Source organism: Hippocampus guttulatus, chromosome 16 (genome assembly GCF_054856545.1).
Source record: "Hippocampus guttulatus isolate MCC_2025c chromosome 16, RoL_Hgut_1.0, whole genome shotgun sequence".
NCBI lineage: Eukaryota > Metazoa > Chordata > Actinopteri > Syngnathiformes > Syngnathidae > Hippocampus > Hippocampus guttulatus.
In genome coordinates this window covers 9,770,600-9,792,039 of record NC_141276.1, presented here as the reverse complement: position 1 = coordinate 9,792,039, position 21,440 = coordinate 9,770,600, and the positions used below count along the sequence as shown (strand labels likewise).

The window sequence follows — 21,440 nt, the reverse complement described above, 5'->3', positions numbered from 1 at the left end:
ATTGAAGTGCGTGTGTGTGTGTGGGGGGGGGGCGCGACAGGCAACATCCATGTGGGTGTTTCAAAACAAAAGCTTCATTAAAAAAATGGAATAAGTGGTACAGGAAAGGATATTTAATCCACACAGAAACGAGCTGGAATCAAACCCTGAATCTCTGCACTGTGAGACCGACGTGCTAACCACTCCTACACTGAGCCGCACAACCAAAACCATATGAGCACGTTCTTCTAGTAGCCTGTTCTCCTTGGACGTGTGGCCGCACCTGAGTGAGTGAATTTGTCAGTTACACATCGTAAAAGGTTCTGGAGCACAATGCCCCCTCAAAGTTTGTGTCTGCCCCCTCATACATGCCTGGCTAGACCTGGCAGGTGTCCTTGTAATGGAACTTGAGCCACAAAAAATGAATGATTACATAGAGACCTGGAATATACTCGGAAGAAGCAATGCAGAAAATGGATGGAACACAAAATATTTTAGAGTTATGGTAGTAAAACTACAGTACTTTCAATGATAAGATGTTTTTATGGTTAAAACGCAATCGTCAACCGCTTTGTTGTTTCTAAACTCTTACTTTGAAAACAACACTCCGTTTTCCGGGGTTGTTGCATGTGTTTGAATTATGCTTGACTTGTCAAAGATGACAGTTGTCGTCACAACATCAACAGCATCTTGGAGCCAAAAACAGTTCAACACCGAATGATTAATATATTAATAGTATCCGCGTACATTATGCCTGCCACATAGGCTTCGACAAAAACGTTGACGACGTGTGCGTGCTAACGCAAGCGGTCTGGATAGTTAGCATGCAAAGCAGCTAGCACGGTGTGTGCTGCCGACGAGGCCTGCTGAAGCCGGCGGAAGAGCTTCGTGAGCGCGGAGAGCCTCGCCCGGGACCCACTCGCAACCTCCGCACCGCCAGTGGTAACAAACTGCATTTCACTCATTCAATATTATTATTATTGTACCAACATGCTATTTTTATAAATAATGTCAGTCTATTGACGCGATTATTGTCTACATGAATGATCACCGTATCAAACTTGTGTTTCAGTGATGGAGGCGGTCCCGTCTGAACCTTCCGGCATGGCGGTCGACCTATCCAAGGGCTTCTCCGCGCCACCCCGAACCCGAAACCAGTGCGCCCCTGCCTTGGATCTCGCCGCCAAGCCTGAGTGGTACCAGGCCCGCTCACGTGTCGACTCCTCGTACAGAACCAGAAGCTATGATGGTGATAGCGGCGTGGAGCCGAAATATGTGAACGCCACGCTCCCGCCGGGTATGTACCGCGATGATGACCCGTGGTGTCCCGCCTTCTACCAGACGGATGCCAGCTGCGAGGACGACAGCGACAGCGGCTCGGACGTCATCGTTCTGCTGGCGGCCGCCAAGGAGCCACTTCTCTGCGCCTCCTTTTTGGCCGATGGCGTGCGGCGCATTGTGGAGCCGCTATCGCCCGCGCCATCCTCGCCGGGATGCTGCCAGCAAACTCTCAGCTCGCAGAGTAGCGATAGCTCGTCATCGGAAGAAGAGGAAGTGGAAGAGGAATCAGAAAGCTCGGCGGACATTCCGCCGCATCACGCGAGACCCGTCGTCCTCCTTGCGGACCTTAGCATCGACTACGCCGGCACCGTGGACTCCCGCGCTGACACGTTGAGTGACGACAGCGACATCGTAGAAGTCCCTGTCACCCAAACCGCCCCAAAGAGACCGATATTTCCCCATAATAAAATTCATGAAAAATCCGCCGCCGTTGAATGCAAGCGCAGCGTCAGAATAAGGTCACATCTTGAGCAGGTGCCCCCGTCGTCGCCCCGCCCAGTGCGGTGCCATCTTGCTAGAAGTGTAAAGAAAGACGCGATGGGCGTTTATTACGAAAGCTGCGACTCTGACGACGCCTTGGGATATGCGCTGGAGAGCGACGACGATGCTCAGCAAGGCCACGCTGCCGGCGAATCCAACGACTCTCACCAACGCTGCACGGTCAACCAATCTCATGACGATCTTCAACGCCTCGCTCCGATGGGAAAAACTGAGGACGCTCCAGAAACTGATAATAATCACCGTCATGTTGTTAACAAATCAAACGGCTCTCGCCAATGCCGTCCCGCCGACAAATCCGACAAGGTTCGCCAACACCATTCCAGCGAAGCTGACGATGCTCGCCAACTCCGCAAAGCCAGAAAAAATGTTCCCCAACATCATTCCACCCAAAAAATAGGCAACTCTCAGCAGCGCCGCGCCTCCAACAAATCTGGCAAGGCTCAACAACATCACACAAGCGAATCGGATGAGGCTCATCAACGCCACCCCACAAACAATCCTGATAACGCTCACAGATGTCACGCCGCGAGCAAATCGGACAACTCTCATCGGCGCCGCGCCGCCAACAAATCAGCAGACGCTGGCGGAGGTTCAACTCAACGAAAGCCATCGGCGGTTGCAAAAAAATCTGTGAAGAGACGACGGCGTAATCGTAGAGCGTGGTTTCCACCGTCGTCTCTTTTCTCGCCACCGGAGCCTGAAATCAAGTTAAGGTGCACCGTCGAGCAAAAACCAGCCAAGAAGAAGAAGAAGACGTCGGACAACTTTTGTCCGTTTGTGCGAGTTCGCTGGCGTGCCGGCTCGCAGCGTAATGATGTGACGGTGGTCAACCAACAGGAGCAGCAGGACGTCCCACACCAAAAACACAACATCGCCGCCCTTTCTTCTGGCATCATCCCCAAGGCTTCCTGTTTCCGTCCGGGACGACTTAACGGCGCCGGCGCCGCGCCGCCACTGTGCTGCCTGTGCGGCGGCCAGGCCAACGCCAACGGGCTGGGCGATCTTCACGGGCCGTATCTACCCGCGGCGGTCTCGCTCGCCAAGCTGCCGGACTGTTGCGATGACGACGCCGCCGGCGAGCGCTGGGTCCATTCGGACTGCAGCGTGTGGAGTAGCAGAGTGTTCCTGGTGCGAGGGAACCTGTACGGCCTGCAGGAGGCGGAGCAACTGGCGCGCCACACGGTCTGTCCCGTGCAAATTGTTCGGATGAATGCCGCTTCCTCTCGGTTTCTTTGTCTGCTTGGGATGACATCGTTCTCTCCTAATGAGTACTTGTACTTCCTGCGTCAGATATGCTGCTGGTGTCATCAGTCAGGTGCTATTATGGGATGTTCGCACAAAGGATGCACCGAATATTTCCACTACGCGTGTGCTCGACCCGCAGGTAGTACCGAAATGTGTGAGCGAGTTTGTTTGACATGAGTGAGTGTTTAGCCTACTTTATGAACGTGTGTGTGTGTGTTGAACATAACCGTGGGTGCGCATTTTAAATATCTGAGTGTTTGAACCGTTTGTGTTTTACATATGAAGGTGTGTTTAACGCGTGTGTTCAGGTTGTGTGCTAAACGAGGAGAACCTGTCACTACGTTGTTCACAACATCCCTTGGGCAGAGGCCAACCACAGCAGTATGAAGGACACACACAGGTGCCTTGAGTTGTCTGTCTCTGTGTGTGTGTGTTGATGATCATGCGTGCTTGTGTGCGTTTGTGCTGACACGAGTGTTAACGTGTGACGAGTCAGAGGAAAAGTTGGCGAGCGGGGCGGCGTCACGTCAGGTGACGGACAAGGGCGACCGCTCTCATCACTGACAAGCGACTGACACACGATTGACACATGGAGTCACATGACTCCACACGGGACTCCAGAGTAATCAGATGTAAGTAATCAGGACTAGTTAAGTAACTAACAAGACACAAGTTTCAAACTGTTTAGTTTTGTTTGGGGGTTTTTTTCCTTCAGCAAAGTTCCTCAGGAGGCGGGGCATTCTCTGACCGTGCCCACTGCCCTGTGACATCATCAAAACCAGCCTGCACATGAGTGTCCATCAAGCTTCACGGTAGCATTTCACCTCGAGTGTGTTTTCGTGATGTTTGTCTTTTTTTGTTGTTGTTGTTGTTGTTTATGTTGATGTGTGTATTTATTTCAGGTGACACCTTGTCGAGCTTCACAAAGGTTTCAGTTCACTGATCAACTGCAAATTTTGAATCCAAGGTGCCTTCATGTGTCCCAAAATGTATTTTTGACACTGGTTTCAACAATGTCTTTACATTTTTCGAGCACATCAGGTTTATGAGACTTTTTTTTTTTTTTTTGAAGTTTGACCTCTAAAAGCTTTCACAATACGGATTTTACCATGCGTTGTCATGAATAGGTGTGACATTTCAGAGAAATTTCCTGATGCTAAACCTAACCCTTAATTCATGAATACATTTTTATATATTGTGTATGTATGCTGCATTACTTGTCATATTATTGTTCTGAAAACCTGATGCGCTCGGAAAAAAATAGGGCAAATTCTGAATCGGCGCAAAAAGATCCAGTATTTTTATTGTCATCGCTGTTGCTGGGATACACATCACACACATTCGCCATGCCAACACACACATGATGATGTCACATCAGATTTTTACGCTTGTTGGAAGATCAAAAGCAGTCCATCACTTTTGAATAGAGATCCCTTCCATGTTTAGTTTTGAATGAATGAGCAGGTTGTTGCTGCTGCATTTTATTATGACCCTGGACACCAATAAATGACACGACAATGAAGGAATCTCAGTGTGTGTATGTTTGTCTTCACCCATTCTGACGTCCGTGTGTCAGACGGCTTCAATTTGCATTATTGTAGATGAGGCAGGAAGAATGAATGACTGAGTCAATATGGATGTTATTGTTACATTATTTTAGTTTGGTGTGTGTCGTAAACGCACCAAAAAGTACATAATGTAGATTGACAAGTTTGTACTGGAAAATTGTCTGTTACCTTTAAGTTAACAAGCAATGAATAGGAGTTTACGTGGTCATTTTGATTTTGTGTATTTCCTTTTGAGCCACTCATCCATTATTGGAGCTGCTTGCCCTCATGTGGATCGCGGGCGTGCCTATCCCAGATGATCTGTTTTGTTTTGAAATTATGTCACGGTCAAAAATAGAATTATTGCAGCCTGCATTCAAAAGGAAACATAAATAATAAATACAAAAGCAATAAGCAAAACAATAATTTGCCAAAAACAGATAACGGGTCGCGCGAGACAGAAACAATGAATACAAAAGTAACAAACAAAACAGGAAGTCACCAAAAACATACATCGGACCGCGCGTAAAAATGAAGTCATCAAAAGGCGTGCGCCGCCCGGGAATCGAACCCGGGTCGCAAGAATGGGAATCTTGCATGATACCACTACACCAGCGGCGCGTTACCTCCTTAGGCCGACTGGTAAATATAAATAGATAAGTTCTGTAACTCGAATGGCGAATTTAGTTTTATGTTAAAGCCACTGTCGAGCCAACTTCAGCGTCGGAAATCACTACCGGTACACGTTTGGACGTTCCCCCAAAGTTTCAAGCAGAACGTTGAAGTCGACAATCAGCACGCGAAGTGTGAAACTTAAGCCTACGTTTAGGAATACGACTACATTTCCTCTTTCGAATCGTCAAGGAAATGAATTGCCAATCGGTGTATTGATGATCTTTTATGACAATAGCCTACAACAGACGTTAACTTTATCCAAGATAAGAGGTTCTGTAAGTACAACACGGTTTGTTTTTGAATCCATACTATTTAGTCATAATCCACACACTCAACAATTTGCATGCAACACGTGAAAAAGTCCAGTCCATCCATCCATCCGGTGCCGGAATCGAACCTGCATCTGCACTGTGTCGCCTTTCCTGGCATGTACGGCAGTTACAAAAATTGACCACTAGATGTCACTGTGAGACAAATAGTGTCATAGCCACGCTTCTTCTGGTCTCTGAACTTGTCACCTTGTTGACCATAGTCGTACACTCAAAACCACTTTGTCAAATAACCACATTCAGTGGCACATTCGGCATAACAAGTGTTTGCCGAATTAATCATCTGAAATGTAGATTCAATGATGCCGAAATAGCGTTTTGGGAGGTAGAGTACGTAATTGGACTGAAGGTAGTGGCAGGTTTGACCCAACCGCTGTGTGCGCGCGCGCGTCACTTTCTTCTTCCCGCCTCGCGCGTGCTCGTGATGGGAAGTCGCAGAGTGGAGGGAACTCCGGTGGGCTGCGGACAGCGGCAGGTTCACCAACTTCACGCATTCCTGAACGACCGACCAACGGACGGACGCCCTTCCCCTCCTCTTGCTCATCTCCCACAAACATCTTTGGTTCTTGCACCTCCTCTGTGGAGGGTAGACGTCCTGGAATTGTGCTCGCTAACGGAATAACTCAACGAGCTACAAGCCGCTCTCATGGACGCCAAGTGGAGGGCAAGTTGCAAGGGTGCTTTTGGACCTCCTCCTCAAATGTGGACGTGATGTTGATGATGATGATGATGATGGAGATGAAGTTGGTGTGCTGATGTTCGAGGAAGAAGATGATTAGCGACGAGAGAAACAGCCACGTCAATAAACAGGCGGCCGTGGTGGGCTTGCTGATCCGCTCACCCAAGAAGAGACTCGCCCAACTTGGCCGGAAAGCCAGCAATGGATCAACACAGTAAGACCCACTTAGTGCAACTAAACTATACTCAGCTACACTACATTTTACTCATATAAGCAATGTATTATGTCAACCTGACAGGACTCTACTTTGTATCCTACTTATTCTACTACTACATGACCCTCTGCTCTCCAATTAACCTTTTCTATGTACATACTACTCATACTACTCCACAATTATACTAATTTACACAGTACTCTACTTTCTAATAACATCATGTGACAATCGGAGGCTCTTCAGTGGCCTTTTTCCCCCGAACGGGAACTGGATGTACATTGAAGAGCTGCTCATTACAACTCAGCTCCAGTCACTCTGCAAACTGACTCCCTCCCTTTGTGCCAAAGTTTAATCAAAATAATGTCCTCCTGTCCTTTTATCTTATATGTCCCTTGCATCATCACCAAAGGCAGACTCACAACAAAGCAACTCAACTCAACTGTATTTATAGAGCTCTTTAAAACAACCATCGCTGTATACAAAGTGCTGTACACGGCACAACTATCATATATACAAAAATAAAAATAAATTAATAACGAAGACACTAGAAAGCACAAAACAGTAAAACTAAGATCAAGTCTGAGTCAAGCCCAGTCAAGAGCAACGACGATTTCGAAATATTTTCAAAGGGTCTGAAGCATGCTTGGGAAGTGCGCTGCCTCATCACTGCGACAATCAAGTAGTGGTTGGAGCTATAAATGTCATTTGTTTAAACGGCTTTGTATCACAGTCACTTTGATATCTGACAGATTGATTAGATAGCTGGACAAAGAACAGGATGTGCTTGGCTGCCTCCACGTAACATCTTTGCGCCAAGGAATTACATTGAAGTGAGCTGAAGAGCTTCACTGAGACAAAAATAATGCTTTTTCTCCATCTTGGGGTATCTTAATGTAAAAACACTGTTACTGTGAGTTGAGGAGCTTCATTTCGGAGCATTACGACCCTTTTGGGGAGGCCAAAGTTGCTGACAGATTCAGTCGGGATTTACAGTACATGATTAATAGATATATTTTTTGTTCAGATTATATGTGTTATCTTGTGCGCTCCATGTCCAACAGTTCAACAGGCACAGGCCGTTTGGCCGAGAGTTCAGGCGTCCGGCAGCCGGCCAAGTCCAAAATCCGGCGCCACAACAACAACAACAACAACAAGCGTCTGTCGGGCGTGTTCAACCACAGCCCCAACCTCCACCGAAGTGACAGCGGCTCGGCCTCAGCCACCGCGCAAGACGACCCGGCCGAGCTGTCCTGCCAGCTGTCGGTGCCTGGCATCCTCAAGATTTTCGGCAGCGACATTTGCCAGGGCGCCCACTACAAGAGCGTCCTGGCCACCACGCAGTCCAGCGCCAAGGAGCTCCTCAAAGAAGCTCTGGGCAGGTCAGAATCACACAAGAACAAGGACAACATTTTCAATCAGATGCTGATATGCGAGAAAAGGAGATCTTATCTTTCAACACATTGACTGGAAGCCGTTTCGGCAGATTTTTCAAGACACATAAAATCTTGTCTTGAGTGACAGAAGCTAAGCGAGTAGACTCTCTCTTTCACCCACTCCAAAAAAATGTGTTCAGAGTAATTTTGCCAATTTTATGACAAGTAGATTCTCGGAGGTCTTATGTGGCATTGACCGCGTTTGTCCTCGTTCAGGTACAGTCTGGAGAGAGCGGACGCCGGCGCCTACGTGCTGTGCGACGTGATCGGCCAGACAGGCACGGGCGGCCAGTGGCGGCGGGAATGTTTCCGCGTGGTGGGCGACCACGAAAAGCCGCTGGTGCTGCAGTCGCTGTGGAAACCCAAGGAAGGATTATCGCGCCGCTTCGAGATCCAGCTGAGGCTCCGAGTAGAGGAGCAGAGTCTGAAGGAGCGGGACACCGTCACGGCAGGTATATCGGGAGACCCCCGCGCGCGCAACGGCAACGGATGTGGCGGCGGAAAGCCGTCTGAGCCTTTTATTTCAGATCCATCTTAACTCATTCACTCCCAAAGACGTTTTTAAACGTCTTTTCAGACTTGGTCTAGAATTGGCTGGTACTGAATGAGTTAAGAAAGGGGGAGTTTGCAATTCTGCCAAAAAATCTGTTTACTGGCATCCGATATTTGTATAGACTGTATGTATGTCTTTGTACCTCAGTCTTCCATCAGCGGTGTCCATGTTCCAGTGGAAGGATTTAGGGGAGACGCAAAGTCAGCCCTTTATGGCTTGGACCTTTGTCCTCCTTCGTATCTGCGCCGCTCATGGAAGGCGGCCACGGGAGACCAAAGCTGTCCTTATCTTTGTTTATGGCCCAGAGGCATCCAAAGCCACTGAGCGCCACATGATAAGTGCTCTCACTGCGCCACTATCACCGCGCTTCCTGCTCGCACAGGAAGTTCAGGCTTCAAGTCCCACAAATCATTTGGATGGACTGGCATGTGCGGCTTTGAGCAAATCCGGGAATATACTCCGCTCATTTCATTCTCCGGGCTTTGAAGGGATTGCAGCCGCATTGTTGTGGTTGTTGTAGAAAGGTCATTTGGGGGTACTCATTGATTTTTCTTTTGTACCCACTGGTTGGGACTCTTTTCGATCTGTCACATGTGTTGCCATTATTGCGGAGTGGGAGTGCCTTGTTATGGTAGTTTGTTGTGTTCAGGATTATTGTGCAGAAATTAAGAAGTAGTGAGCGGGCCAATAAATAGATCGCCATCTTGATGCCGTGGTCTGTTGTGTCCAGGCATTAATGCTCAAGCCCGCAAGCTTCAGCGGAACCGCTCCAGGGCCACCTCGATGTTGGTGGACAGCAGCGTGGCAGCGGCCGCGGATGGGCCGGACTTCTGGAGGAGCCTGAGTGAAATGGACCTGAGCGCCATGGGCAAGGAGGCCCGCGGGGTGCGACGATCCCGGGACCAGGAACAGGAGCAGGACAAGGACGAGGATGAGGACAAGGACGCCCTGAGGCTGCTGGGCATGGAGAAGGAAGAGACGGAAAGCAGCGACGACAACGCCACCCAATACTCCATCCACCCGCCTTTTGACTTCCCCTACTTTCTGCTCCTGCAGGGATACAACCACAGACAGGTGACATGCCACATGCCAATTTTTACTTTTTACTTTTTTTGTTTAGTTTTTGCCGAAATGCAATACATAAAAAGCTTCACAGATTAATAATATAATAAATGAATAGAGTTATGGCGGCCCGGTAGTCCAGTGGTTAGCACGTCGGCTTCACAGTGCAGAGGTACCGGGTTCGATTCCAGCTCCGGCCTCCCTGTGTGGAGTTTGCATGTTCTCCCCGGGCCTGCGTGGGTTTTCTCCGGGTGCTCCGGTTTCCTCCCACATTCCAAAAAAAAAACATGCATGTCAGGCTGATTGGACGCTCTAAATTGTCCCTAGGTGTGAGTGTGGGCGTGGATGGTTGTTCGTCTCTGTGTGCCCTGCGATTGGCTGGCAACTGATTCAGGGTGTCCCCCGCCTACTGCCCGGAGATGGCTGGGATAGGCTCCAGCACCCCCCGCGACCCTAGTGAGGATCAAGCGGTTCGGAAAATGGATGGATGGATGGATGAATAGAATTATCAATTAAGCAGCACATTAATATTATAATATCTATGAAATAAACAGATGCACTTAAATAGGTCATTAAAATACAACAGAAAACATTCAAATGAATTTCCATTCACGAATACCACACCAGATTGCCTTTCATTTTACATTCAGTGCAACACAACGTAAGCAGTTGCAATGATGCCGCAAAGATTCCAGCCTTGATGGCGGTCGGGACACACCGTGTTCCTGTTTTTGATTTCATTGATTAGGTTTGATTGAACTATTCAAACGCACTTTGTGCATGCGTGTGCACGACACTCAAGTTCTGTCAGTGAGAACACGGGGTGAAATGTGTGACGGACAGGACAAGATGTCCTTTTGTCAGCACACGCTGGGGAGCCTGAGGAGGACTCATATACACACACACACAAAGAGATAAACCTGATTACAAGCGAGTGGGTTATTCTGAGAGTGTGTGAGAGTTGGAGGAGGGGCCATCCAATCATATGACGCCTCACCTCCAGAAAGCTGGAAGCACTTCCTGTTTGTCGTCTGGTCTGAGGCAGACAGGAGTAAGTCTCAAGTCTTAACCTTTCCCCTTCAAGTAAGTCCTAAAATTGTCCACTTAAGTCCGTCTGGAGTCGAGTCATGTGACCAGAGCGGCCCGTGGGACGATGACATCGCAGCCGTGTCAAGTGTGTCACCTGACGCTCGAAAAAACAAAAGCAAAGATGCTTCATGACAGCCGGTCCTCCAACGTGCTGAGTTGTGATTTGTTTGTTTGCAGGATTTCGTCATCTACCTGCTTAGTGGCAGCAGCACGGTGTTAGGCCGCTGCGGCGAGCATCGCGCCGGCGAGGATGAGGAGTGTCTGAAGGTGGACATCCTGCTCTTTGCCCCCGACGTCCTCCCCCGCCACTGCCGCGTGCGCCGTCTGGACGCAGCCACCGTACTCAAGCCGCTTCACGGCGCCCGTGTCACCAAAAACGGGGCGCCCCTGAAGGAAGAGGCGGAGCTTCATCCCGGCGATCTGGTGGGCTTGGGGGAGCATTACCTGTTCATGTTCAAGGACCCCACCGGCATGGCGGCAGGACCCCTGCACAAAAAGGTTCTAAAAGTTTTTTTGTGTTGGGGTTTTCAAATTCGGTTCACTGTTTATAGAGGCATATTTCTGCCAGACCAGGAAAAAAAAAGTTCAATGTACTGTTATGACATTAAAACTTATTAATTTCACATTTTAAGGGTATAACATATAGGAAAGGAATCAGGCTGACCCGTGAAAAGCAAAATTCTGCATATAATTTACACACATTGCAAATGCATTGATCATTATTTTATTTGCACCACAAATTGTTGAAAAAAAAGGGGATGAAGCTCCAATCAACATTTTCTTCGAAAAAAAAACTAAATCCTCTCACACACACCAAAACAACCCATCACACTCATCTAAAAAAAATAAAACAAAAACCCCCCCACCTTTTTTGGGGGCACCCCCTTCCCCCCCAAAAAAATATTATGCCTGCCTCTGTTATCCACTGTATATATTTTGTAGATTTTTAAAACGAATCGAACAAATAATTGAATTGATTTTTTTCCCCTAAACATTGAAATTGTGATCATCCACAAAAAAAAAATCCAGAAGAGTCAGGTCCAAGTTGACTTTTTGTTTTGCTATTAATTATAGATTTTTTTTTCAAATCAAGTTTTGAGATTCAAAAAGGTGAAAACTCAACGAAAATCATCACGAGTTATGTCACCATTTATGATATATCTGCAGTATAATGCCATCATGCTAGCTTAGTCTTTTTTTTCCTACAAGATATTTACATATTTCTATAGTTTCTTTTGTCATTCTGCGTTAAATCGAATGACCTCTCTGCAGACGCCTCCTTGGATGAGGCGCCTCTGTCCTCACAGGGCCGACGAGCCGCCGACCACCTGTCAATCGTGCGGCTGGCCTCCTGTCGTCACCGCAGACGATTTAGCAGAAGACGGCGGCGTGACGCTAAGCTACCATGCGCAGCAGGAGGACGAGGTTCTGCGGGAGATCGTGAACATGTCGGAGCCCACAGACGCCGGACCAAAACTGACGGCCGCCTTCCTGTTCAGCCTGTGCATCCGACGTTCGGCCGCCGCGCGGGACCTCGAACGCTTCAGACGCCTCCTGCTAAACATTGCGGCGCGTGTGCAGGAAGTTGTCTGGGTACACAACTTCTTCACTACTGCTCTACCCTTCTTTTTCAAGACACAACCTAATTTTTCTTCTACACAACTTCACTCCTCTTCAACGAAACTTGTGCTCTTCGCAGCTTAACAGTGTGTGTTGTCGAGCGTAACATATTTTTTAATACGTGATTAGGACAAGACCAAGGAGCTCGCGTCGATGCAATCAGACAAGTGAGTCGACTCAAGCTGCACTTCCTGTGTCTTTCGCAAAGGTCAATTACATTCACGCAAATAATTTCTTTTGTTGTATGTCGCGACTAGCAACCCCCCACCGCAGACGCAAGAAGTGATCTCAGGTCTGCGTCCTCTGGCCGCGTGGATGGCCAACACCATCGAGCTTCTGCACTTCATCCAGCACCACGTCCCTCAGCTGATAGCCGCCGAGAGGGACTCCCCCCGGACAGGTGACCTATCAACAAAGTCCGTTCGCCCTTCCATCGCTCACTCGAGCGTCACACCAACAGGTTTGATGGATTCTGAGGAGGTGGCATCCACTCGCGTCGCCTGCGAGGAGGCCATGACGGTGCTGGAGGAAGTCATCATGTTCACCTTCCAGCAGTCCGTCTACTATCTCACCAAGGTCACTCACATTTTTCATTTTTGCTACTCTATACTTACCATGATGTGTTATGCTAAGTCGTGCACAAAAAATGCGCACACAAAAATTCATATCAACTCATTCACTCCCAAAGACGTTTTTAAACGTCTTTTCAGACTTGGTCTAGAATTGGCTGGTACTGAATGGGTTAATAAATAAAACTAACACTAAAACTAACTAAAGTCAAAGATATTTGGAGTAAACAAAAACTCATAAAAGCTAACAAACCCACTTTGAAAAGTACTATGAAAGCTCCAAAACTAAACTCTGGCAGACACACTTTCCGACACGCTTGCACATATTCACAATTGCCACCACATACATGCTCTTACATGTAGTGACACACATCCACACAAACGCTCTCACAATGTTTTTCGGAAAGTGTACTGTGTAAACAAGCGGCACACACAATGGAAAGATCAGCTGGCCTTATCTGCAGCCCTCAGCGGGGGAAAGGCCTGGCAGACACGCAAAACACTTTCACACCAATAATCATCTCTCTCTCTCACACGCACACACACACACACACACGCACGCACACACAAATACATCCCCAAAAAGTACCACGCACACCAAAAATTCTCTTACATACCCCAAAAGTACACATAAAAACACTCACATTGACCAAAACAAAAAACCAAGCAGACTAAAAACGTTCATGGACACAAAGAACCTCTCACACACACACACGTACACACTAAAAATCCACTCACCCAAAAAATCTGTGCCCCTCAAAAAAAACCATTCAAATAAACTTCAACCACAGAGAAAAAAACATGTGAAATGAGTCTTCCTATGCACCAAAAACACACACAAAGAAAAAAAAATGTCCTTTTGTTTATTTGCTGGGTGTGCGATTGTTTTTTTTCAGCTGACTGATTCAGTTTTAACCTCAGACTTTTGTCTATACACACAATGTTGTAACATTTCTCGGTCTCTCTCTCACTCTTGCTCTCTCTCACTTTGTCATATTTTAGTGTTTCCAGAGAGGAAGTGAGCGTGTGTGTGCGTGTGTGTGTTTGTGCGCGTGTGTGTATGTGAGTGAGGAAGGAGTTTAATTTCCTTTAAAAAAGCGTTGGAATGCTGAGAACATTGACAACGAGGACTTTTCAAAAACGTGATAAAAAAACTTGTTGGAAAGACCAAAGAAGTCACACTGAGAAAGGAGTGAAAACTCAGTGAGGCATAAGCACGTCTTTCCACACCGTTCGCTGATCTTTATGGGCCACCAAGCAGCTGTTTGTGAGTCAGCGGTCTTTTTCTCGGGAGGCGGTGTCATGCCTGTGTGGAACAATGAGAAGACTCGAAATGAATCGGTGTCGTCATCAACATTGCGCTCGTTTCATCCTCCTCCTGTCTGGCTTCTTCGCAAGTCCACAGGAAGCACCAAGGTGGGGCTCGGTCATTGTCATTGCTCAGGATGAGCAGGGCCAGAACCCCTCCAAAGTCCACCCCCGCTCATATTGACCGCTTACACGAACAACAAGGCTGCGTACAGAGACAACCATGAGTGTGTGAACATCATGGAGAGGAGGCGGAAGAGCAGGAGGCGGGAAAAGTTGCGACATGACAGCCGGTGTGTGGAACCGGGTTTTCACACTGGCTTAACCACTTTAGAGTGCCTCGTGGTTGCGGTGTGAAAAAGCCCCTCTATATTTTTTTCCATTCAAATTTGTCAGGGATGTTAACAACACTCTTGGTGTGTCGTTTTTAGTTTCACTTAACATGGACTTTGAAGACCATATGATCCATCCCTAGTTGTAGCTACTAAAAACATTTTCTTGTCTCCCGTAGAGTATGTACTCTGCGCTGCCGGCGATGCTGGATGGGAACCCGTTCTCGGCGAGCGGGCGTCTGTGCGCGCCGGACGGGCTGAGCGGTGTGCTGGACGTCCTGAAGGAAGCGCTGCAGCTCTTCACCTCCTTCCAGGTGCACGCCGACATCTGCCTGCAGCTGTGCGCGTACCTCTTCTTCTTCATCAACGCCTCGCTCTTCAACGCGCTCATGGAGAGAGGTAGCCGCACGCTAAGCTCACTGCGCCAAGCCTCGTTTACACTTGGTTTCAATGAACGGTGGCGTTGTTTGCAGTGAGGTTGTTCTAATGTCAAGTATGTGCCGAAGTTGACTAAATGTGATGAAAACAGTGAGTTAGACGTCCTTGTGCCCAACTGAGCTGCTGTTTGTCTTGGAGGCTCGGTGGTGGGCTTCTACAATTGGTCGCGAGGGGTCCAGATGCGGGCTAACCTGGACCTGCTGATGGACTGGCTGCAGAACATCAGCTTGGCCCACGTGGCCGCCGACTTCTTCCAGAAACTGTCGGCCGCCGTCAACCTGCTGGCCACGCCCAAAGAAACGCTACTGCAGGTCAGAGCTCCCTCCCGTTTGACCCTTCTCATGAAAAGATGACTTCACCGAATCTGGTCATTCAGCACACATTCTACTTCCTCTCCCAACAACCATTCCACTCCCAAAAACATGAATGCACAGATTAACCTCACATCAAAGTACAATCAAGAAATAGTAACAACAAACATAACCGTTGTCTTGTGTGACTCGAAGTTGCTACTGTGAGTCAGGATGAGTTAACGGCGAGCATTTTATTCACCCCTTTCCCTTGGCAGCAGGCCACAACTACCCCCTCCCAACACCACCAGCACCCTCGGCCCTTCCCGCCCCTGCTTGTGCGAGTGCGGCATATGGATGTTTGGAGCGAATGAGGTGGATGTGGTGCACGGTAGCGCAGTTATTCTGGGACACGGCCCTGCCGCAAGCGCCCGTAATCAATGGGTACATGTTCCAACTGCTGTGTGTGTGTGTGTGTGTGTGTGTGTGTGTGTGCGTGTGTGTGTGTTCCTGAGGTTTCTAAAATTGGTCTTCGGAGGTTTCCTTCAGTGGACCACGATGATGAGCTCACCATCTTGTGGCCTTCAAGCTCAAAGTACATCAACACGCAGGCAGATTTCATTCCGGTTGTCTTGTCAACAACACGGCGAAGCTGCTGGAAACTCACACACGCATTAGTCGTGATGTCTTATTAAGTTTGTATTTTGGCGAATGGGTAGTTCCCGTAGTTGGTGAAGCTCCGGTTTAGTATTCTGAAGTAGTTGTTTGAATGAACAGTTTGATTCTAACGACAGCCAAAACGTAAACATTGACGCTTTCTGTATGTTTGCTCCACGTGTCTTCAAGAACCTTGTTCTCAATCACGCCGTTTCCATGGCAACACAAGCTGACATCTTGTTGGAAAGCCGCGCCGCCAACACGTGCTATGAAATGAAGACAAAATATTATTGGAATTAACTTTTTTACAATTTCATGTAGGTTGTGAATGCCGCTCCTCGCTTCTGATTTTTTTTTTTTCCCGGAAGAGAAGACCTTGAAGACCCTGACTGCACTCGACTAGATTCTAGATCATGTTTGCTCCATGCTTGCTTCCAGAACCTTCTTGAACTTTTACCTCCAACCAAGCATTACTCTTTCCAGAACATGTTTCATGTCCTTCGAGCATGTAAATTAGAAGATGTTTGTTTGACGCGCTTCCAAAAGCTTCTGGGCCGTTTGCTTCACGAGTCTTAAAATGTCTTCATCACGCTTTTCAGAAGCTTGTCGCTTTCTTGTGCTTACAGGCGTCGTGGACTGCCCTGAGATCCGAGTTTTCCGCCTTAAACGCGGCGCAGCTGCGGCACATGCTGACCCGGTACAACACCGGCAAGACCCGACCAGCAGACTGGACTCCTGGACCGGAACATGCCGACGACGCCTGCAGAACGGGTCGGTCCGCGCACACGCGCGGCCATTGTGCGCCTCGTGCCAACGTACACATTACCAACTACACTACTAGCGCTAAACATTCGTTTCGCACATACGAAACTGCCAATTGTGTCGTGACAAGTTCCAACACGCACACCACAAAGCAACAACGCAACAATAGAAACAGAGAACATAACACCGAACATGTCATCTTACAAAGAGGATTTATTTTGACGTGTTTTAATTTGAGTAACAAAACGCCAAAGGGATGTCATAAGCACACAAAATGGATGCCGAAAAACAATGTTATTGCGCCAGACTAAAAGCCGCCATTGTTTTCAGTTGCTATCATGAGCGAATTTCGGGGGGGGGGGGGGGGGGGGGGTTTGTGCCACTTCACAATGTTAGCAAAGCGGTGGGACTGCGACTGCGTTGTTTTTGAGTGATTTGAAAGTCATGCGGAATTGTTTCCCTTTTTTAATCAATACAAACACGATGCAATTTAATTAGACCGGTGTAAAATTGCCAGTATGATTATTATTGCCACCTGTGCTCGGCTTGATGATCGTGTGTGTGTGTCTGTGTGTGTCTGTGTGCGTGCGTGTGTTGCGTGCACATGCGCAGCAGACATTTTGGAGAGCTTTGACCAGCATCCGCCACTCATCCTGCCCAGCAGAAGTTTCTTTTTGGAAGAAGCCCACCAGGACCCGGCCCTCCTAGAGCAGCTGGCCCACCTGCAGCAGGCCGTCGGCCAGGCCTCCCCCAGGGAAGGTCTGCACCCACAAGAAGAGGCACAGGTAAAAAAAATAATAATAATCAACACACTCAGCAAGTTTTCCTCACTTTCTGGATGGAAATCTTTCCACATCCTCCATATCTAACATAAGCTGCATGTACTAGTAGTCTGTTTGTCCTCACTAGTAATAAAAGCTTTCCAATGGAAAGCCTTGAGAAAGAGACTACTAGTGCGTGACACTTGTTGGGCCTGGTAGTGTTACTAGTGCAGCATTGTAGTTTGTTAGTAAAGTAATATACTACTAGAACATAAATGGCATTAAGTAGCGGAAGAAATACATGACGGGTAAGACACATCAGAAGTGTCAGAATTGTCTTACTGGTGAGGTACTAGTACACTCCTTAAGTTACTATGAACTCAATGATCATCTGTGTGACTGGTTGTGGTCGACTCAGATGGCGCCTGAGGAGCACATGTCAGCGTCGTCCGCAACCACCTCCGATGAGACCTCGCGCCCCGCGTGCCGGCCGCCAGATGCTGCCGGTGACCCGAGCGTCGGCGAGGAGGTGGCGGCCCCGAAGCCCGATGATCACAAGCGGGTGGGTGGCGCCGGCCAGTGGGACGTCCGCAAGGCCGCCGCTCCTCCGTGCCCGTCCTGCCTCCTCGCGCCTGCCGACGCGCCGCAAGCAAAGCAGACGGATGCCCAACCGCAACCCGGTAACGAGCGCTAGCAACCGTGCACGCTCTCACACACACTCCACTATCACCTACAGATCACACCCTCTCACCATACACCAGCACTCGCACACTCGCATACACAGTCACAGTGACACATCAAGCGGAAAGTTTCACTCTGGTCATCTGTGATGAGGTCAGGAGTGTCGTGAGCACGGGAAGAGCGTTTCCGCTTCCACTTGGAATGTTCTGGTGAAGCGCACGACTCCGCCTTAAACTAAAACAACAAGTGTATGACTCAAGGCAAACGTCGTCATTCCGTTGGAATTTTCTAAAGTTGATGTGCGCAGTGGGATGTCGCGCTGCTAGCACATGGACAATGTTGTGCTAGCTGCTTGTTTTGTTACACCTTCGGAGGTTCTGCCCAGCAAAGTGTTTCAGTTCATGGAACACTTTATATTGTCCCGAGATGTGGTTGTGAGCTCAAATGGTTCTTCGTCTTTGTGTGCCCTGTGATTGGCGGGTAACCAGTTAAGGGTGTAGACCCCGCCTACTGGCCGAACACGGCTGGGATAGGCTCCAGCACACCCACGACCCTTGTGAGGATAAAGCGGTTCAGAAAATGGACGGATGGATATCAAACATTTTAAAAATTCACAAATATAAGAAATATATATCCATTCATCCATTTTCTAATCCGCTTATCCTCACGAGAGTCACTGGTGTTCTGGAGGCTATCCCAGCTGTCAGGAAAAATATATATCAATGAAAAATAAAATGAAGAAATATTGTGGATATGGCGAAGTTTTTGGCATGATTTTTTTTAGAAGAAGAAAAAAAAGGAAAAAAAGAAAAGGTCATATGAAATTAAAGTAATATTTTTTTCAAGGAAACAAAGGCATATTGCAAGTTACAGTAACAAAGTCCGATTGGAATATTTCAAGAGGGAGAAATGTGCAATATTAGAGACAGAAAGTTTTCTTTTTCCTCGAAAAACAGTGCAGGCTCACAGAGGAAAAAAAAGTTTAATTCTAAATCACTCATTCATCTTGCTAATGTGCCCCACACACACACACAGACACACATATGCATCCCTTGCCCCCCTTCGTGAGCCCCCCACTGTGCTGCATTAAGCTTGAGGATTGACTCGATCTGAAGCAGATGTCTTAACTCTCATTGGCTCATTCCTACTCTGTAATTAGCTGCTGCACTGTATTATTCTCCATTACTGTGCTGTCGTTAAAAAATTTTTTTTTATCAAAGTGGAGTTTAATCGTTTACATTTTTTTTTTTTACTCTTCATAATCACTCAACTCATATTCTGCTGTATACATTTATTATGGCAAGCCCATAATCACTAGCCATTGAGTCATGATTGATTTCAGAAATGAAAACTCGCGTTTGTTGCTGAACGCGCCGGCGTGCTCCCATCATGCTTTGCGTGCCGCCTAAACGTTATTTGGAAAGTTTGCTAATCCTTTAATCGCTGCCAAGAATTACAGCGAGGCGCGGAGGTCAGGACAGAAAAGAACGACGGCAGCGGCCACCCGTCATGACAATTTACAGTCCGCTTGCTGCCTGGAATCTTAATCGGACGCATGCGCTTTTGTCCGCGCCACCTACGCTGTGTGTGTGGGGTGCGTGCGTGCGTGCATTGCATGCATGTGTATTTAGCATGCTGGGAAAAGCTATGCAGGGGGTGCGTTTGGAATACTACTCCTGGCTTTGACTGAGCTCGCTTTAAGACGCTGAGCTTCCAAAAGTGCCTTTGCACGCCTTCAAAACTTCATCCCACACAAGATGTTTGGTCAGGTGCACACAAAAGGGCAAAATTTTGGCAATTTCGTATCTGGAGCATACGTAAGAGCTTTAGCGCTTTGCATGACCAGGAACATACTGTAAGCTCAATGACATTTTGGGGGGGGGGTTGTCTCTTACGTATTTATGTGCAGAAGGTGAGTGTGTTTTGGAAATAGAAGAAGAAGACGACGATCGCGATGACGTATTCACGGTAGAGATCCAACGCGGTCCTCACGGTCTCGGCTTGGCGTTGGTGGACGGCACGGTACGGCTTCTTTCGGGCCAGCCATCGCTTCACTTTTACCCCAAAATTCCTCACGCTATTTTTCTTGACTTTGTGTATAAGCAGAAGACGGCGCTGAGGATGAGCGGAATTTACGTCAAGTCGCTCGTTCCCGACTCGCCCGCCGCTCTGTGTCGTCACCTGAAGATGGGAGATCGAATCCTCGCTGTCAATGGTGTCAGCCTGGTCGGATTGGACTACAACTTGTAAGTACAAGTGTGTGCGTGGAAACATCTGGAGCGGGGAAGAAGTAGACCTGAAATAAAAGCCTAATTGTATTTTTTCACAAGTTGACCAGTCCCCCCCAACCACTCTGTGCTTCAGTGTTGTATACCGGCTCCCTCTAGTGGTTAGTCAAACAGTTGCTGAATTTATTTGTTAAGTTTGTTTACAACTTATAAATATAAATGCAATACATTAGCATTGAATTTTTACAGCTGATTGTTCTCAAACATTTATTTCAGAAACATTTATATTTTACATGAAATCCTGTTGTTTTTATATTATTCTTTATTTTATTTACTTGACCAAATGGTGTTTTTTTTCTTCCCCAGTGGGCGTGAAGTGATTCGCTCTTCGGGAGACTCTCTGAGACTGCTGGTGGCCAACATGGATGCCAACACAAACGCCAACAAAAGTTCACAGACGACCAAATGCTGAACAGGAAGTCAAGAGTGTTTCCTGCTTCCTCTCCGGAAGCTTCTCCGCTCACTCCAAAAACTTTTTGTTGTTGTTGTTGTTCTATCTTCTCAATGTCTATCAACTCATTTGTATTTATAAAAAACGTTGCTATTTTCTCATATTTATACAATTCTTAAACATGGGCACAATAAATGTGTGTGCAGGCGGGTTTGTGTGCTGGGTGTGTCTTGCGCCACATTTTTTGGGGTATGGGTTTTGAAAAGAATTCACCACAATTGTGCACATAGGAAGTCACCCTGATGGTTTCCTGCACATATCCAAAGAAAACATTTCAACAAAGTGTTTGGTCGCCCCCTGGCGGCTGCGTGCAGTACGGCATCCATCCTCAAAGAGCGCACTTTTCAAATCATTTGTAATAGCAATGGTGATGCATTTAATTTCTATTGTACTTTACATCCATCCATCCATTTTATCCTCACAAGGGTCACAGACATCCTGGAGCCTATCCCAGCTTTCTTCGGGCAGTGGGCGGGGTACACCCTGAAATGGTTGCCAGCTAATCGCAGGGCACACATAAATGAACAACCACCTGCGCTCAAACTCACACCTAGGGGCAATTCAATTTAGAGTGTTCCGTTAACCTGCCATGCATGTTTTTTGGAATGTGGGTGGAAACCCACGCAGGCACGGAGA

The 21,440-nt window shown here is 47.7% G+C and overlaps 2 protein-coding genes and 1 non-coding gene across 7 annotated transcripts; 2 read left to right on the top strand and 1 right to left on the bottom strand.

The window, feature by feature from the left end:
• Nucleotides 1–604: 604 nt before the first annotated feature.
• Nucleotides 605–4,592, top strand: LOC147193026 (uncharacterized). Of its 3 annotated transcripts, none has more exons than XM_086133915.1 (7): nucleotides 605–921; nucleotides 1,052–3,003; nucleotides 3,112–3,205; nucleotides 3,375–3,466; nucleotides 3,563–3,698; nucleotides 3,782–3,878; nucleotides 3,969–4,592. In XM_086133915.1, exons 2-5 carry the CDS (start codon nucleotides 1,054–1,056, stop codon nucleotides 3,599–3,601), a joined length of 2,175 nt encoding a protein of 724 aa, XP_085990041.1. In that variant the 5' UTR covers nucleotides 605–921; nucleotides 1,052–1,053; the 3' UTR covers nucleotides 3,602–3,698; nucleotides 3,782–3,878; nucleotides 3,969–4,592. The 3 variants fall into 3 exon arrangements, with proteins under 3 accessions (XP_085990041.1, XP_085990040.1, XP_085990042.1); XM_086133914.1 differs by having other exon boundaries at nucleotides 3,559–3,698; XM_086133916.1 differs by lacking the exon at nucleotides 605–921 and having other exon boundaries at nucleotides 1,086–1,228; nucleotides 1,321–3,003; nucleotides 3,559–3,698.
• A 571-nt stretch (nucleotides 4,593–5,163) lies between these two features.
• On the bottom strand, nucleotides 5,164–5,234 carry trnag-ccc (transfer RNA glycine (anticodon CCC)). Its single transcript has one exon. It is a non-coding gene; the product is annotated as a tRNA-Gly (tRNA).
• Nucleotides 5,235–6,029: 795 nt separating this feature from the next.
• LOC147193024 (ras-associating and dilute domain-containing protein-like) lies at nucleotides 6,030–20,954 on the top strand. 3 transcript variants are annotated; one of them, XM_086133471.1, is made up of 17 exons: nucleotides 6,030–6,510; nucleotides 7,572–7,889; nucleotides 8,160–8,395; nucleotides 9,227–9,570; nucleotides 10,825–11,145; nucleotides 11,920–12,240; nucleotides 12,397–12,434; nucleotides 12,525–12,667; nucleotides 12,728–12,843; nucleotides 14,656–14,875; nucleotides 15,053–15,225; nucleotides 16,488–16,632; nucleotides 17,239–17,408; nucleotides 17,803–18,064; nucleotides 19,975–20,087; nucleotides 20,172–20,311; nucleotides 20,660–20,954. In XM_086133471.1, the coding sequence occupies exons 1-17, from the start codon at nucleotides 6,389–6,391 to the stop codon at nucleotides 20,763–20,765; spliced, it is 3,288 nt and encodes a 1,095-aa protein (XP_085989597.1). In that variant the 5' UTR covers nucleotides 6,030–6,388; the 3' UTR covers nucleotides 20,766–20,954. The 3 variants fall into 3 exon arrangements, with proteins under 3 accessions (XP_085989597.1, XP_085989596.1, XP_085989598.1); XM_086133470.1 differs by having other exon boundaries at nucleotides 17,236–17,408; XM_086133472.1 differs by lacking the exons at nucleotides 6,030–6,510; nucleotides 7,572–7,889; nucleotides 8,160–8,395 and adding an exon at nucleotides 8,736–9,127 and having other exon boundaries at nucleotides 17,236–17,408.
• Nucleotides 20,955–21,440: the final 486 nt, after the last annotated feature.